General features: G+C 34.4%; 2 protein-coding genes across 2 annotated transcripts; one reads left to right on the top strand and one right to left on the bottom strand.

Annotated features, from left to right (window-relative positions):
• Positions 1-2957: 2957 nt before the first annotated feature.
• LOC110454254 (protein ABHD17B-like) lies at positions 2958-10920 on the bottom strand. The gene is made up of 2 exons (XM_021503679.1): positions 10075-10920; positions 2958-5311 (listed from the first exon to the last, which is right to left on the bottom strand). The coding sequence occupies exons 1-2, from the start codon at positions 10719-10721 to the stop codon at positions 5092-5094; spliced, it is 867 nt and encodes a 288-aa protein (XP_021359354.1). The 5' UTR covers positions 10722-10920; the 3' UTR covers positions 2958-5091.
• A 199-nt stretch (positions 10921-11119) lies between these two features.
• On the top strand, positions 11120-17870 carry LOC110454219 (uncharacterized protein C9orf85 homolog). Its single transcript, XM_021503625.1, has 4 exons — positions 11120-11418; positions 12818-12931; positions 15000-15082; positions 16249-17870. Exons 1-4 carry the CDS (start codon positions 11213-11215, stop codon positions 16527-16529), a joined length of 684 nt encoding a protein of 227 aa, XP_021359300.1. The 5' UTR covers positions 11120-11212; the 3' UTR covers positions 16530-17870.
• The last annotated feature ends 1672 nt before the right edge of the window (positions 17871-19542 follow it).

Below are 19542 nucleotides of genomic sequence, written 5' to 3'. Positions count from 1 at the left end.
TTAATCTAAACAAAAACAATACAGGTACACACCAAAATTAAAAATAAACACAAAGTAACAATGTATACCTTTAAACAAGGAGAATGTGTGTTGTATATGAGACACTGGTTGGTGTGATGCACATCATGTCTCCCTAGTGCCTACACACAAACAGCAGGTATAACCACAGCCTTGTTTCTGGTATGACATCTTACGCTAGCAGCAGTATCTATGTAATGTAACTACCACTGTGCAAAGCTTGAAACACATTATGGTGAAGATTTGAACCATGCATTCTACAAAGTACAACTGAAGTCACACAAGTACCTTCAGTGTATACAATGAACTAATATGGATGTAAAAAAAAACAATTCAAAAGGCAAATGCAAAGATCATTTCATAAACTGGTATGATTTTATACATTTGTGAAGAGTGGTAGTGGGTGTACACAAACAAAGATTTTTGTCGTAAGATGTGGTAATGCAAGTATATTTAAAGCTTTGTTTATCAACAGGTCTGAACAGAAAACTAGCTCATAATTTCACTTCCTTGTTAATTTTCTATAAGCAAGATGAAAGCAATGTGACAAAAAGAACCACAACATGCAAGGCATATCTGATGGAGTTCAGTCTGGTAACATTAACATATCTTGCAACCCAACAGTTTTTAAGGTCAGAAAACATGAAGCAAGGGAAGTAACTCTTACAAAGTTTTGCAAACTATGGGAGGGTGCCAAAATTAATAAAAAAAATCTCCTGAATTACTGAAAAACTTTTGATTACACTTCACGCACTATGGCTGCCCTAATACAAACGTACAAAAATGAGATTCGTCATGATCCACCCTTTAACCAGTAATAAAACAACTGCCTGTAACGATTTCACTACATCAATGTGACCTTTAAAATTCAGATGAATATCTGCAAGACAAACCAATGACTTAATTTACAAATCTGCATCCACACTGTCCCTTTGTTTTTGGAAATACATTAATGCGAAAAAACATTTTTAAATGCTTACTTACAATGAATAGAAATATAATAGTGGTTGATCTTATAAATTTCACTTTGTTGAACTGTACATTGAACTATCAATCACCACAGATACACCAAAGTGTCTATGTATCCGTTTCTGTTGTAGCGATATATATATATATATATATATATATATACAGGTAATTACACTTACTAGACACTACAATCACTGATTGAGCAATATGTAAGCACTGACAGGCATTCTTTGTGTGAACTTTTCATTTATCCTGATTATCAAAACAAAAAACAAAAAAAAAACTAAAAAATACACTGGTTGGTTTTACCTGTGGTAGAATCATTACAAATATGTGTACAAAAAATAATTAATTAAAATGAGGAAAAAACCATTGGTCTATAAAGTAACATAAGCTTACACTTTTAAATAAGTGGACGGAGCAACCAAAACAATTTTGAGTCAACAAGTTTCTTGCGGTCGAATGAATTACATATACATTTTGGTCGAATTATGTACGATATTGGAATAGTTCATATAAGAAAGCCCTGTAGCTATACTTAGTATACCAAACTATCGACTGTTAACACACACAAACCTGGTCGTGGGAGAATCCAAACAAGATCCAGCTGTCTGAAACTACATACTTTAAACATAATGTAAATATTCCCTCCCTTCACATATTTATACACATATCATTTTTGAAAATGTTTCAAATGAATTTGTACACTTTCTACATAAGTATAAAGCTAATCAGGCCTTGATATAGATCAGTGTTAACATACCGCTTCATAGATTAATAATGTGTACATAAACATGAATCTCTTTCCATGTACTAAACTTACTTATATGTATATAAATATTTCCTAAAATATTCAAAACGAGCTATAGTTTCCTAGTTGATGTACATCATCTTTTAAAACTTGGTTAACAACGTGTATATGTAAATACTATTGCACTGATACTCAAAGCACTAGGATGATGAACTAATTTAAAGATCAGCTGCTGCTGCTGGTATAGGCATCAATGTGGAATTACACCTATTTATCTTGTAACTGTTCCTGTATGTTCATCACTTCTGGCTCAATTTTTTAGTGTTGATTTATAACATCACATCGGTTGCTTACAATACCACACAGGAGCATTCTAACATCATATCTTACACCAAATTTTCCCCTTATCGGAGAAAACTCTAGTTTCGGTAAAGAGAAAATATTTTTTCTTTGATATATGGTTTATGTATCCTTGTTATGATAATGGATAATAATGTATATCTAGTCATGTGAGTTTATCCTAGAATATAATCTACTCACTAAAGATTAGATTATCTAGATAAGATTCAGTTAACTTGACAATGAACTCCCTCTATTAGATATAAATCTTGAACAAGCATCAGTTGTCAAGAGTGTCTCTGTATAAAACCTTCTGAACTGTAAATGTCTTCAAGACATGCACTCTTCAGTATACATGCTACATGCCAACATTTTCATTCATAATCGAGACAACGCATTATGAAACATGATCTACATGTCTCTTTACACACTATATGTTACTTTTTCGAATTCATTATCCTAATTCCTGGTTTAGAGAACAATTAGAATCACAAAATAGTTTCCATACTATTCAATGAAAGTTTATAATTTCTTCTGATAAAAATTAAATTTAGAGACTTGTTTGACATGTATTTAATACTAAGTTCTGAAAACATTCCCCCCCCCCATTTTGGTTGAAATCATTCACCCCTGAAGACACATTTGAACTCTTCCAATTCAAAGGTTGGAATAGTTCATTATGAAATTTCAGTGGTGAAGGAGTTAAATGCTTTTTAATTTACCTCTTTTCGGTTGGTTGTCCAATCAAAATCAGGAAACACTAAACAGGTACTACTTAAGTGATGAAATATTAAGATCATATGGTGCAAAACATGTTTTTAACTTGATAGAGGTTTCTCTATACCTTGCAAGAGAATGACCCCCCCCCCCCCCCCCCCCCCCCAATGTGCTGAACTCTATCTGAAGTAAACTTACTGCTATTATTCACAAAACCTTCTATACCAATTTCCTGAAGTTTGAAAAGACAAAAGCGGTCCATAATTCAACCAATGACCTGGGAACCTAAAACAACAGATCAGGGATGCCTGGGCATGGCACAGGCTGCAGCCCGTTGGTACCGGTGTGTATGGGATTGGGATGTGTGCCATACCACGTTGAACAGGGATGATGAGTTTTAGTGGCTATCTCAGCATATGAATCATTTTACAACACTTGAATGACACAAATAAAAATCTTGTCGTTTAATTTTTAGCCATTAAAAATCTTTCCTCTTTGAACTATTTCCCAATCTTAATTGAACATTAAATATATACAATGTATATAGTACAGTTTAATTGTATATTCACGAAAATCTTTGATAAGCCGATGTTTTACGACTTCTCGACGATATTAAATTTACATATATATACGTCACATGCATAAAACATTCATGTCAAAGTTGTAACTGATCAAACATCCTAGCCAAAAGTTTACAAATTTTTTATAACAAAAACAAGCAATATCACATTTGAAGCATAAATGTACATTGTAATATAATCTGATGATTGTTACACAGCTAAATATTCCAAGGATGATGTCAAAATGAAATTGTATAAACATTGATATTTATCACAAATCCACTCCACTATTAATTTATCGTATTTGTACAATGTACACATATACCGTCTGTAATACTTCTCTCCCACGTAATGACCTAATTCTAGGCCAAGCCATGAATCATACTCGTGGTTCATGAGAATATACATGAGAGAATGACACATTTACACAAATCGTGGGAAATCAAGATTTTCACAGTCCATGTTTTCTTGTCCAAATGATACATTACATTGGCAAATGTACGAAGTTAAGTTTAACAAAGAGAGCTGCTTTAATATTGATGTCGACAATTACCGGTTACGAAAATATGACACCACTGTAATTGTAACAGTCATTCATTCATAAAATTAAGCTGAATAATTTATTAAACAAGGGTTTAATGTCAATTTACATATATTCCCTCCATCAAAACAGCATAATGAGGTCGTTATATTCCCTTTTATAAATAGACAATTGTCAATGCAAACAACCACATTTAAAAAGTCAACAACCTGAAACATGACATGTTCTTGCTGGTTTGAAAAAAAAAAGTACAATCAAATTCTATTAGGTGATGTTGCTGTACTGTAGGGATGCAGTATAGACTGAAATCATCTGCTAGCAATCGAGTAGAAATTATGAAAACCTTCAACAAATTGAATTAACATCACAGTAACATTTCTGTTGATTTCTTTGCCTTCTTCCTACATGTACTAGGGTTATTGTTTTTTCAGGGATTTTCATCTGTCTTTTTTCTTCTTCAAAAATAAAACAAATTCCTTATGAAATAATTGCAAAGTTTTATAATAAAATAATTGAAAACTGATTTGATTATGGTACGCTCCAAGATGTGAAAATATAAATTTAATAACTGAATGAAGATGGGTAATATATTATGTTCCCAGTACCGGCACGGAATAAGATTTGATTGCTATCCAAGTCCGTGGTACCGGGTATCATATAAACATTAAACAAAAATCAGCTTGTCAATTTGTCAAAATTGTATAATACAGAACCTTTGCTACTTCCAGGCATGCTCATGTATATACTAGGTGAATGAAGTTTGTCAAAAAATATGGTCTAGTCTATATGTTCAGATACTGGTACAGAAATTAGACTACTAAGTTAGCAATCTTCCAGCCATGCTCACGTACAGAATCACTCAATGGGAACCTACGTACGTAAATGAACACTAAGAAATCTTAAACAAGAAAAAAACATGGTACCGGTATAAAAAAAAATACACACTTGAGGTTTTATGAATATGTGGAAATACATTTAGATGTCATACATTGTAGGAACAAAACAGTTTTAATGTTACAAGAATGACAACAGACCAATTTGTATAATTAATTCTTGATATGGCTGGTTATGCTATATTTCCATTGTTGTCCATGTACCAGAGCTTACAGACATTCAACAACACAGATCCATGTGACATCAGGAACTGATGATTATATCAACTCTTCCTGAACTGGCTGCATTATGTTCTCCGTGGGTCAATTGACCGCCAATTCAACATTTATGAATTGTTTAAGTCGGTCTAAATATTGTCCGTAGAGTTCCACATCGTTGTGCCCCGCACCTTCAACCCAAAGTGGTTCCACTGCCCTGGGGCATCGCTCGTGTATGGCTAGTCCGTGAGAAAAGTCTATTACTTCATCTTCTGTTCCGTGTATAACTAGAACTGGAGACGTTATCTTTGGTACTTTGTCAATACTGAAAGCAAAAAAACATATTGGAAAAGTGAAAACATTTTTTTATTACTGTGGACATTTTCTCGTATAAATTTCATCAAAATTGAAAGCCATTATTGATAACTTCACAATTCATACTGCATAATACTTCATGCTACATCTGAAGAAAAAACATGTGTACCTATAACTCATTCACCCCTGAAGACACATTTGAACTCTTCCAATTCAAAGGTTGGAATAGTTCATTATGAAATTTCAGGGGTGAATTAGTTTATTGGCATCTTTGGCTCTTAACTAAGAAGCCTTCATCTAAATCTTCTTCTGAGAGCTGAGTCACACACATGTACAAGTTAAGTGTGTTTATAACTTTTAACTACAACTAATGAATCTACATAATAAATTACTATATTCAGGTATGTCTTGAGTAACATATTCATAAGTATATCAACGAAACTTAATCAACATTAGAACAATGACAGGCAAGTCTGAATACATAATTTTATACATTAATATGCATAATGGGTAAACCTAGAATAATACTGAAGAGCAACAGTGAAAAAGTTGTTTCATATACAATGTAACCATTAAGTTGGAGGAAGTATATATAAAATGCATATTTTAACATCATATCTACATTAATTATGCAGGTCTGAATTAATGGCAGGTGTAATATAGCCTTGAAATCACTAAACTGACAAGTCTGAGAATCAAGGGCAATGGGTTAACTGTTAAAATCATAGGTCATGTATACATATGTATATATATGCCATGCCATGCATCAGAATGACCCAAGACCGAGATACTCCAGATGTCAGACTATTTTTTTCATGCAACAATGAACCATGGCACAAGTTAACTTTATAAGATTGATCTATACTTTATTCTTCAAAATGTGCTACATGATGTATTGATATTTTTTTTAAATTTTACTTTTTTTTCAATACTTATGTACCATGAGTGGTTTATTTCTAGTTTAATATATCCTTAGATTCATAATTAAAGCTATTCAATAATTTGTATCAGTGATGATTTCAAACATTTTTAGACTACACATTTAGCAACACATATCAGTCAAACAATAACTGTTTCTTTCATATTCACACAATCATTATTTTTTTACTCCAGTTTTCAGACCTGGTGTGCTTTTTGAATATTTTCCCCAAGATATGATTATCAAGTGCTGTTTTTTATTTTGTAGAAAATGTGTACTAGTACTTATTTAAAAATAAAATAAAAGCAAAATAAGCAGATGTCCGAGATAGCACTATACACCTGTAGTGTACATCCCTCTAAGGGCTGTTGAAGTTGAATAATTATACACATGTTCTATTGTACTGTACTGTGTTTTATAATTAATTGATGACTTTCATAAAAAGAATGTGCAGTTTATTTTTCACATCTCATAATGGTTTTTACATGCTATATATATATTTGCTGTGTTAAGAATTTTTCTTTTTATAATATATATATATATATATAGATATAATATTGTAATGTAATTGTTTTGTGTTTTTTTCTGTGTCTCGATAAAGGAGTGGATTGCTCCGAAAATTTGCCAAACATCATATTGTCTACAAAGTAAGAATTACTTCCTTGCCTCATATACAATTCTAAGTAATTTGTATCCTATTAGCTACAAACACACGTTTTTAAGGATCCAGTGTTATTCGGGAAGCTAGCATTAATATAACTTCTTCGACCCATATAGACATATACATGTATTATACTTAAGATCAAAAGGAAAACAGCACTTGTATTCAATTTAAAATAATGAAATTGAAATGATATATGGACAAAATACTGAGTCTGAACCAGTGATCAAAGTTACCTACACATGCGTGCTATAACAGTGTTAATGAACAATGCAATGGCAGTTAAATTTGATACTGGCAGATATTCCATATAGTTATTATTAACTTTCTTCTTCGATTCAAACCCTGCTTTATATTGTTTTTCATGATAAACCTGCATACCCTGGTACTTTATTTGACTTTAAAGAACCCCCCTCCCCTAGTCAATAAAGTTTGACAAAAAGATGGGAAATTGCTTAAATATGAGCATCCTGGCCTCTTATCAACAAACATATGGGAGAGGGCCTAGTAAGTTGTAAGAAGTTGTGCCCGATCCCTTTGCCTGTTTATAATTTAATGTCAATAAAATATGTTGGAATGAATGAATGAACAAACATTCATCTTGACATCTGTCATCTAGGATATTGACCAGCTGCTCTTTGACAACTTTTATAGAAAACTGTTGAAATTCTGTGTGCCCATACTCTTTCATGTTGTTAAGTGGAGGGGCTTATAAGCTGACATAGATTTATTGTGAGCACCCAAACAATTCCTGGGACGTTTAATTTATACCAAAGTGGAGAGGGGCTGTTTTGTGAAAGGTGTGCTTAATTTTGGTCAAATACAGTATATGTTCCTAGCTAATATATCCACAGAAATACATCACACAATGCCATTGACACTTGACAGTAACCTTAACTACATGTATGACATCACAATAATGGGTCTAGAATTGGAAGAGAATTCAAAATTGATTATTGGAAGACCTTTCATGAAGGATTATTGATTATAATCAGCAGTCTTTCACCCCTATGTAACTCTAGACTATACCATGCATTGATCTGGATGAGTCCATTATGGTCTACAGTGGTGAACGGGTAAAGTTAGAATTTAGGATTTACACACCATAGACAATAGGTCTATATATGAGATATAGCTTTCCTACAGACCTACTGTGTAACAAGAAAGGATGACATCAATGTAAGCAATTTCACAGGGGACTTTTCATTCACTAAGTCTATAAATATCTTTGGATTAACTCATCATAGGAATTAACTTCAGACAACTCAGGGGTTGACACTTAGACTAGCCCATTAGTCCTGGACTAGAAAATCACCTTACCTATAACTGGTCCTTTGGACTTGTAAAAGATATGATTATAAAATAAGAATATTCCTTTTTAAAATTTTGAAAACTGCTTAAAATAAGATATATTGCAAGATAATTGTCAACCTTTTCCTAAAACTTCACCATATTTTATAGGAGTACGTAGTTATTTGAAGTCCCCTACAGTCAATTACTTCTGATTTTTCGTGCTGTAGATCTCAATGTTTCTTTAATCAGGAAATCTTGGACTAGTTACATTCATGAAGGACTAGTAAATAATCTATTCAACTAGTCCTGTGTGGACTTAACAAGCAAAAAAGTTAGTGTCTAACCCTGCAACTTGGTCTATGAAGTAAATGACTCCCATATATGTGAATACAATGTCGGTCTAGTGTTTTTCATGCATTTTCTATGGGTCTACCATTAAGTTTGAACAATGAATTAGAATAAACACACTTCAGCAATTACTTTGGCAAAAAAATGGTATCAGTAATCATAATGTTGAAGTATATAGTTTAATGTTTGGATATGTTATGTAATTTTGCAATCTGAAATAAACTTTATATACCAGAGGTAAGTGTTACATATATTATAAATGTGTATATGGTGACGAAACAGACAATGAGAATTGTGTCCTATCAAGATCTGCTGACCATAATATAACTGTATCATCTTTAAAAATGAATGTGACAGGGGGCAAATAAAAGGAACCTGCAACTATCTGTCTTTTTTCTACTGAAGCACATATTGAAAAGTTTCATTACGCCTGTTAATATAATTATAATTGACAAAATATACCAGTCATGATGTCAGGCTAGTATACTTCCATGTTAGTAGTCAAATTAACTGGGTTTGAGGGTGAATTAGGTTTGGTTAAATTTACATCAAACACAAGTACAACTACATGTATTAACTATGCTTTTCCTTTGACATTAGGTTTTTCCCCCACTTTTTAAACATATCCGACACCTGACTTTGAATATCTGTGTTCCAAACCACTAGATTATACAGTTTCTTCATTCCAATTTGAAGACATATTTGAACAAAATGATGTAATTAAATTGGTTCCAACATATTAACGAAAGGTACAGTATGCCCTGGACAANCACAAGACCTGGTTTTAATCTATGCAACACTCTCAAGTATGCAATATCAAGGGGTTATTGACTACAAAATTTGGGAAGGCCAGATAGAAAAATCCATGTTTGTTCAAAGTTTACTTTTCAACTTTTATATATATATAAAGTTTTTACTGGAGACTTATCGAAATTTAACATTACTTCCTTAAAAATTGCCAAAAAGGTTTTAGGGAAAGCACAAACAATTAAGGGTAGCCCAATTGTAGGTGAAAAAGTGTATGAGATATTAAACATTGGCGGATCCAGAGACCTACCTGGGGGGGGGGGCCAATTTCCAGGGTGTGCGTGTGTGTTTTCATGTGGGGAAAAATTGAGGAAAATGGCGAAAGTACATGATTTTTCAAGAAAATTCTCAGGGTGGGGGTATCCTGAAGCCCCTTAAAACCCTCTAGATCCGCCACTGATATATATGCAGAAGACAAAGTGACACATAGCCTATAGCTGATGGACAGAGTGCTAACCTAAAGTCCCATCTTGTAGTGCCAATGGGGGACTTATAATGTTTCATCAACTTATTGCCCAGTGAACATCATAGATGCCTAGCGTTCATTCTACTCTAGTCAAGCTATGGACATTTGGAGGCTTAGAAATATTGAGATGACCCCACCTTGATCTCAACATGTCTTGATCTCGGAGTGTCCACAACTGCATTAAATTCTACTTCTAAACCATTACCTATGCTACACATGCACATAAAGGGCATATAAAGTAAGCATACAATTTTTACAACCTTAATTTAAAGTGCATACCTAGGAAAAGCATCAAAGAACCATGTCCTCTTTGTATCTGGGAATGCCACTCTCATGCCGGACATCAGTGGAGAATGGAGAATAGCTGCACCAACTTCATATCTGGACGCAAGATCTACAGTAGGCACTGTGCCGATACTCTGTCCATACAAAACTACATTTTGTGGACTTATACCATATCTTGTTCGCAGAGCTTGCCATGCAGCATCAATGTCTGCATAGAGATTTTTCTCCGACGGTTTCCCCGAGCTGGCACCGTAGCCTGAATAGTCATAGCTGAAAATGTTACAGTTGATTCTGGATCCTAGTCCTATGTAGAAGCTGCTCATTTGGCCCAAATCTACTGCATTGCCGTGACTGAAGAGAAGAGTGTATTTAGCATTGGGGGAACACCTTGCAAACATGCATGGTATCCTGTTTCCCCTTGAAGTCCTTGTCATAAACACTTCAATACAGTCTAGTTCTCGCTGAGTGTACTGCCATTCAGCCCTGTCAGTAAGGTGGAGGCTATATTTTGAACCCGTTTCATCTGATATCAGTGAATATGTTGGCTCTGGAGGAAGGAAGGCCAACTTTGCTGCTATTCTTGATGGACATGGCGGACAACAAAACAAGCAACATAGCTCGCTGAACGACAGGCTGTTCATGGTGTCAAACGAAAAGCGAACTGAAATAGAATCAAAACGATGTAGCAGAAATCAAGCTACCATTCACAACAGTTCTGAGATACCAAACGCTGTCATGTGGAGGTGATTTAACTCACAATATTGACATACACTTTCCGTTCTTTCTTTCCTCTAATAATACAGCGTGACGTCACTTTGTCATATCAACCGGAAGTGACAAATTGAATTAATATCATATTATCATAACTTTGAACGTTAATAAATAATTGTAGAATTGTAAGTGATCGTGCTAAATATTCAAGTAATAATTTTCAACAACCAAATTCAATATAATTTGTTGAACAATTAATTTACCAATGTAAAATATTGTGTCCGATGCAAGCGTTTTTACGGCTTTGACTTTTAAAATTATTTTCTGCGGAAAGAATAGTGCGTGTACGCAATTTCCGGTAATATTTTGACAGACACACGCTGCATGCTGGATTGTTGTGTAGTTCTTCATCGTCTAAATAATGAGTACACAACGAGGAAACGTGAAGAAAGGAGCACAGAAGTACAAAAACAAAAATGCGTTTAAAAATGATTTGCATGACCGTACACCACAAATGGAGCTAATTAAGAAAGTTCAAGTCACAGGGGCCTGTCAACGCTGTACAGATGTGATTGAATGGAAGATCAAGTATAGAAAATTTAAGCCTTTGACTACAGCCAAAAAATGGTAATCATATGACATGTTTTTCCACAGAACGATATCTTCTTTTTTTGGAAGTTTAGTGAGTGTGGGGTGGGGTTGGTTGGTGTGTGTGTTAATACTAAGTGAGGATAACAGAAAAGGGTGATAATGTATATGCTAATTTAGCCCCAGTTTCCTCTGGCCCTGACACCAGACCAAGGGTACATTCGCATATACGGTTGAACTGATTGAACCTGTAAAGAAAACGACACAGATCTGGACCGAGGCTGATCTCAGGAAAATTCGACTCATGTAGATTGAGGGGTCCAGACGTACCTGACCGAAACTAAAATACTGACTATTGGCAGTTTGCATTATTTCTTTCTAAAACAATGTCAAGTCCCATGTAATTTTTAAGATACGTTTATACGGAATATTTCTGCGCCACACGTATTGTATCATCCGGGATACGCGAATGTAGCCTTAGACATTTTGACAGAAAGATGTTTTGTGTGGGTCCAGAGCACACTGCTATATGAAATAGCGGAATTCTCCAACACCATTTGGTGTCGGATAGTTTTGAGGTGCTGACAACAAAAATCTACTATGACACAACACATACCACACATATATCGATAAACAGATTATTTATTGATCCAAACCCGCTCTTATTATCACCAACAGCGGCTAAATTCCGTCAGTAGTGTCCTCGGTTTACAATCGTTCAAAATTTCCCACCTGACCATACAACATTTTTGTAGGTCAGGGAGTGACTAACCAACCTGGACCGGAAACAGAATATATCATTGTTGTTAAGAAGATTTCTGCACCACCTCTTTTTGTTGATTAGTCTCTACAGAAATTGCATTTTCTCAAGTGGGAAATTTTAAACAATTGTAAACCGAGAAATGTTTACACTCATTCACTTATCAACAACTCAAAGGCAAAAATATAGTTTTAAAGTCAAGATCATTCTCCTTCAAAATACCTACCTACCTACTCTAAAGTAACATTGTAAGCAGTTTAAGGAGAATAAGACCAGGTGTTCGGGAAGGGTAAGCACATTGCCATGTAAATCCTGGGAAAACCAAAGAAAGTCATGTCCTCATAGCAACAACTCTGGTAGTGACAAAAAAGGCACACTAATGAGCGTAACAAATAAATGTTGACCTGCATATAGCACAAAGGAATAGCATATATCGCAATAAAATCATGATGGCAACCAAAACTTATCGGTAGTCTTCATCAACCTCCATCTTTAGAAATGTAAATGTGGGGATCAGCAGTCAACATCTGTAACAGAAATCTCGATATTTGGAACAAGCTCTTGAAAACAGAATCAATGGACGTGACGTGTAGGGAACAAGGATGTTACAATTAAGATAGGAAAATCAAAGTTCAGACAATTCCAAATATTAACATGTTTTCATCTCTTTCTTTGCAGTACAAAATGCCTGGAAAAAACTGTAAAAAAATCCTACTTTATCATATGTGTCCCCTGTATGAAAAAACTTCAGGTCTGTGGAAAATGTGGACAGAAAAAGGAAGTAACAGAAGTGTGAGTAATGATTAGTTCATAAAATATAAAACTGATTAAAATATTTACATCTGAAATCAGCCTAGGGATTATAAATTTATCATTTATTATTTATGTATCCATGGAATGGGAAGCATTGTTATGGTGGGGGGCTCTCTATATAAGTTGACACCAGTAGAGTCAAAATCAAAAGTGTTCATATTCCTTTTTAGCTCACATGGCCCTTCGCGTACTGCAGCGTCCGGCCATCAACATTTTCTTTTGAACGACTCCTTGAAAAACTGTAGGACCTAGGGTCATGATATTTGGCCAGTAGGTACCTGGGATGAAGTGCTATACATTTTTCTTATTAAAATGACCTTGACCTACTTTCAAGGTCACAACGGTTAAATATGTGAAAAAATTCAAACAACAATATTCTTAGAACCATTTGAACTAGAGTCATGATACTTTGATATGTTATGTAAACCAGCAGTGCAAATATTTTTCTTAATTACAGTAATGAGGTCAAAGGTCAACTTAAAATGCTAGTCGGGGGTCAAATGTCAACTTTGGTTAAAAGCTTTAAAAATCTTCTCTCAAGTTCAATAAGGCCCAGGGTCATGATATTTGGCCAGTAGGTACCTGGGATGGAGTGCTATATACTTTCTTCCTTAAAATTACCTTGACCTACTTTCAAGGTCAGAGCAGTCAAATATGTAAAAACTTCAAACAACAATATCCCAAGGCCCATTTGAACTAGAGTCATGATACTTGGGTATGTTATGTAAACCAGCAGTGCTAATATTTTTTTAATAGCAGTTATGAGGTCAAAGGTCAATGTTAAGTGCAAGTTGGGGTCAAAGGTCAACATGGGTCAAAGGCTTAAACAATCTTCTCAAATTCCATAAGGCTCAGGGTCATGCTATTTGGCAATTAGGTACCTGGGATGGAGTGCTATAAAGTTTCCTCATTAAAATAACCTTGACCTACGTTTAAGGTCACAGAGGTCAAATATGTTAAAGACTTCAAACAACAATATCCCAAGAACCATTTGGACTAGAGCCATTATACTTGTGTATGTTATGTAGACCAGCAATGCAAACCTTTTTTTCTCAATTACAGTAATGAGGTCAAAGGTCAACTTTAAGTGCAAGTCCGGGTCAAATGTCAACATGGGTCAAAGGCTTAAACAATCTTCTTCTCAAATTCCATAAGGCTCAGGGTCATGAAATTTGGCCAGTAGGTACCTGGGATGAAGTGCTATAAAGTTTCTATATTTAAATGACCTTGACCTACTTTCAAGATCACATTGCTCAAATATGTTTAAAACTTCAAACAACAATATCCTAAGAACCATTTGAACTAGAAACATGATACTTGGGTATGTTATGTAGCTGTGTGAATTGATTTCTTTATTACAGTATTGAGGTCAAAGGTAAACTTTAAGTGCAAGTCGGGAGTCAAAGGTCAATATGGGTTAAAAGCTTAAAAATTAAAATTTCAAGTTTCAAATAACAATATCTTCAGAACCGTTTAAGAGATGTAAAAATGTCTTGTGTTCTAGTTACCAAATTTGGTCTTAAGTTGCCTATATGTCAGTTGCTTGTAACAAAAGAAACAGGTGAGCGATACAGGCCCTCTTGTTTGAGTTGATATATATAAATAAATACTGCTTGCACAGAGCAATACGAAGTGCCATAAAAGAACCACGTGATATCAAATTGCGCTAGGTTATGATGCCTTTTCATATCAAAACGAAACCAAAACATCCCTGCCTCTGGACTTTTTTTGCATTCCTAGATATCAATTGTATACCCTACTAGAGACGCATATGAAAAATAAAAAATTATTAGCAAAAATGGACATATACAAACAGTAATCCCTCATTATGCCGCCACCTTTTGTCCCCGTGCCAATTTTGGCGGTATAACATTACAGGGGTGGCAATGCAAGGTTTCAGTACGTCAGCAAAATGGGTTGTACATTTCTGACTGGTAAATCATTCTTGTGAAGTGCAACATACAAATTGCGGTGAATCAGAGTTTATTATTCTGCACCTACATATACTAAAAAAATCTTCAATATTTCAATATTTGTGTTTTTTCAGACCTGGACTGTCAGAGGCAGAGCAGATGTCACAGCAGAGTCAGTTGGAAGCAGAGCTAGAACATCTAACAGAAAGACAGAGAAGTGTGTATTACAAATTTTGTTTGTATATAACATGTAAGGTGACAGTACCCAAATCGGTTAACCAAACCATCAATTTATTCATTCATTGAAAATTCTTGAGGATGAATTATATTCATTTATGGTTGTATCAAAGGAAGAATATCGATGGGTGTTCTTACAAAAAAAATAGCACCCAGGGCTCATGTGAAATATTTTTAGAACGCTCTGAAGTCATCTATCAGCACTTCCGGTTTTTGCGAATGTCAGGACCCAAATCAGATCAAGGCTTGAATTTTGCAATATCTTACACTTCAAATGAATATTTTTTTTTAGCATATTAACATTTTATGATGACCTTTGGAATTAATATGAAAACAAGTATTTCTATAGGGTGAATTTATTCCTATAATCCATAACAGAATGCATAGTTGTCGCACGTGCCATTTTTCTAAAAATGTTAACAAAACACCGACATTTGAGTTTGAATTATATTTCCTAGTACTATTTGACCTTAAAAACTAACCAACTGTAGACAAAATATGGTTCATGACTATATATTCTAAAGTTATAACTAATCTGTTGACACATTTATTGATTTAAAACTATTTTTGCAAAAAGTGATACGATTTGGTACTGATCTGATTTGGGTCCTGCCTCCTTATAGTGGAACTTTGGTTATCAGGAAGACTGGATTATCATACATTTTTATCCAGGAATGTAATTAATTTTGTTCATTAATTTTGAAAAAGTGTTTTACTAACAATTTCCTATAGATATTTCTGTTTGTTTAATTAGTTAAAATTCAGATTCTTTAATGGCAGTGTTATAAATTATCACCTAACAGATGTAGATCTGATGTTAACACAGCTTTCCTTCATTGTTTAGGTAAAAGTTGAAGTTTGTGCTATGCATTTGTTTTCCTCTGAGTATTTTCGGAGTCACATTCCTTATATTTGTGTAAAAATTATATTGAAGAATTTAAATCAACTTTTAAAATTAAAAGATTTTCTGAAAGTCCTTCTTAAGTAGGGAACAAAATTGTGTTCTGCTAGAAGCAAAACCTAAAATTATGGAAATCCCTGCATTGTATAACAGAAAATCTTGATTTTTGACGTATGCTCCTGTTGTTATAAGGTCTGGGTTATTTTGTACAATTTTCATTATGTTATTGTTCTCTCTGTTTAAAGGACAATTTTTCCGGTTACAAGCCAGTGGAAAGTCGACAAGCGAGGCTTTGAAGAAACTCAGAGAGGGTAACGGGGACGATGGCTTCTGTGTCAGTGATGAAGGCAGTGATGGTGAAGATGATGATGATGATGCTGATGAGGATGAGGATGCAGATTTACTGGATGGTACAAAAACTGTGGAAAAATCATGTGATAAAGATATTGTTGACATCAGTGACATGAATAAACTTAAGATAGAGACTCAGACAAGCACAGATTGTGGAAAGTTAAAAGATAAATGATGTGATTGGAAATTGAAATATAATTTTTGGTTACTTCAGATACATCTTTTTTGATTGGAAAATTACCTACCAGGTACATATTATTGTGAAAGCATTGTACTGCCTTTAGTCAGCGTTTATAGTCATATGAATGCCAGCTGAAAATGACTTATCAGGTCTCTTGGCTCACTATTACAGTGAGTGTTTTCTCCGTTCCCCCTAAATTGTTTAGTTCTGCATAGATAACACTACCAATGTTACCCCTAGTATTTAACCTAGAAAAAAACCCACTGCTATGTACTCTTGTCAGCTACAATTTAAAAAACTTTGGGATGGCAGTGTCCTTTATTGAAATCAGGTATCTTGTTCCAAACACAGAAATCCTTTCCATGACTTTTTGTAAGAAAATTTATTCGGAGGTGGGGAATATGGATTGCTCACAGTACTAATAGCCTATATACACATGCATATATATAACATTTCTAGCAGATGATAGCCTTCAGTCAGCTGTATAATGTTACTGGGGTATTTGTATGACACATTAATTGATTATGTAAAAGTAAAAGAAATTGCTAATGAATTTTTATTCTCCCCGCGAATGGTCAAGGCAAAACATTACTGAGAATTAAAATGGAATTGTTTGTTAAATTGAAAAGAACAACGATAGTCATTCAATTTTTTTAAATACCTGTATATCTTAAGATTGTGTATATCTGACAAATAGTTTCACCTAAATTAAAAATGTAAATGTTTGTTTTTACATCAATGTCAATGGGGTGTGTTAATCAGGTACAGCAATATCATAGATTTGTCTAGGAAGTTGAAGAATGCATGACAGCAATTTTATTAGAGTTACTTCCCTTCACGATCTTTAATAACCTGTGTTTTTGACCAAGAGTCTATTAAAGGGTGAATGAAATAATGAATGTAGATAATGGAAGCTTGCTTTATGTACATACATAATGCACATATATAGAGCAAGCTTAAATGTTCTATTATTTCAATAAAGATCGCCCATGTGATGAAGACATTAAGACATAAACCCTGCTAACCGTGACATCGGTGCAACATGAAAACTAAATCAATCAACACAACTACCAGTAGGCTAAATGTCAGGAAAATGGAAAAATTGCATCAGTCTTCTACTTCACTTTGTGTTGTTCCATTCAGGAAGTCTTGTTTGAATGAGAAGATGCATCAAGTGTATGACCAATGTCAATATATATTTACTAAATATAGTAATACATTATGTAAATGAAGTAAGCATGTAGCTATGTTAAGAACATATTATTTATACAAGCTCTATTGGGAACTTATGAATATAAAGAAATATGAATGTAAAAAATAAATTACTGAAATTTCTAAACATTGTTGTCATTCTTTTTAGCCCCCCATCTGATGATGATGGGCTATTCAAATCAACATTGGTCCGTGGTCCGTCCTTAAACAATTCTTGTTATCGTTATTTGTCAAGAAGTACCAGAGGGATCATTCTCAAATTTTATATGTAGGTTCCCTGGTCCTTAGCTGTCCAGGGCAACTTTTGAGACTGATCGGATAAAAAACATGGCCGACAGGCAGCCATCTTGGATTTTGATAGCGAAAGTTTATCACTATTTCTCCGGAAGTACTTGAGGGATCTTTTTAAAATTTTATATGTAGGTTCCCCTTGGTCCTTAACTGTGCAGGGCATTTTTTGTGACTGATTGGATAAACAACATGGCCGACAGGCAGCCATCTTGGATTTTGATAGTGTAGGTTTGTTACCGCTATTTCTTCGGAAAAACTAGAGGGATCTTTCTTAAATTTTATATGTAGGTTCCCCTTGGTCTTAGCTGTGCAGGGCAATTTTAGAGACTGATCGGATAAACAACATGGCCGACAGGCAGCCATCTTGGATTTTGATAGTGAAAGTTTGTTATCGCTATTTCTCGGGAAGTACCAGAGTGATCTTTCTCAAATTTTATATGTAGGTTCCCCTTGATGTCTCGTTGTGCATGTTATATTTTGAGACTGATCATAAAAACAAAATGGATTAAAAGAAGAACTAAACAGATCTTTCTAATATTGCAATGATCGATTATATTTCTTTCACATTAAGTACTGTACTAGTAAATATGTGAAATGACAAACTCACTTTGAAGGTTGGCTTTCATACACATCAGTTTTAAGTTTAGATCAAAAGTTACCTCAAGGTGCATTTACTGTTAACATGACTCGATCAAACAGATTAGAGGAAAGAAGAGAAAAGATCGAACTGACAAAGAGAACTAATGAAGATGGTACAAATGTGGGCGCCAAGATCCCTCTGGGATCTCTTGTCTGCATACCACTGACTAATTTGGTTTAGTGTAAGTTTTAGTTGTACCTGTCCACTTAGCTGTACCAAACTGGTGGTTCCAGAACAGGCTGGGAAGTCTTACAGACCAACAAAAGATAACACTATTGTTATAAGCTTATAGAATGTTGAGTGTGACAAACCTGACAAGGATACCATAAACTACACAAATTAACACATACACCCCCCGACATCCTTGTGGGAGCTGGATTCTGACTGATAGAATGACATACATATCTACTTAATCGTCTGCAATAGTAGTGGAAGTTTAAAATACATATGTACATGATATGTGCAAATGAGTAAAGCAGGATCAGGTGTTAATAATTATGAAATAAGCTTTGTTGGGTTGACATTTTTTCCATTGTCATGTTAGATTCTGTAGCTGTGACCTTGATCTTGACCTGGTATCCTGAGTTGGTTTCAGTAATAATTATGTGGATTTTCATGAAAATTCCGTTGAAAACTAATCAGGAATGTGTGAACAAGGCAATTTTCTATAATCTTGTAGATTCTGTAGCAATGACATTGACCTTGTACACATGTATGACCTTGAGCTGGTCTTGAGAGATTGATGTCAGGAAATGTACATGATATTTGGTTGAAAACCTAGCTTACTCATGAATCTGCAGACATGCCAAATATCAAATTATCCCATCATGCAAAAGATTCTGTAGCTGTAACTCTGACCTTGAC

This window comes from Mizuhopecten yessoensis, unplaced genomic scaffold (genome assembly GCF_002113885.1).
Source record: "Mizuhopecten yessoensis strain PY_sf001 unplaced genomic scaffold, ASM211388v2 scaffold7725, whole genome shotgun sequence".
Taxonomy (NCBI): Eukaryota; Metazoa; Mollusca; class Bivalvia; order Pectinida; family Pectinidae; genus Mizuhopecten; species Mizuhopecten yessoensis.
This window is presented reverse-complemented; position numbering and strand designations above follow the sequence as displayed.

Coding starts and splice junctions, on each gene's coding strand:
- LOC110454254 (XM_021503679.1), bottom strand. CDS start 10,721: ATGAACAGCCTGTCGTTCAGCGAGCTATGTTGCTTGTTTTGTTGTCCG. Junction 5,312..10,074: donor TTCTTTGATGCTTTTCCTAG/GTATGCACTTTA, acceptor TTTTGCTTTCAG/TATTGACAAAGTACCAAAGA.
- LOC110454219 (XM_021503625.1), top strand. CDS start 11,213: ATGAGTACACAACGAGGAAACGTGAAGAAAGGAGCACAGAAGTACAAA. Junction 11,419..12,817: donor TTGACTACAGCCAAAAAATG/GTAATCATATGA, acceptor CTTTCTTTGCAG/TACAAAATGCCTGGAAAAAA. Junction 15,083..16,248: donor TCTAACAGAAAGACAGAGAA/GTGTGTATTACA, acceptor CTCTGTTTAAAG/GACAATTTTTCCGGTTACAA.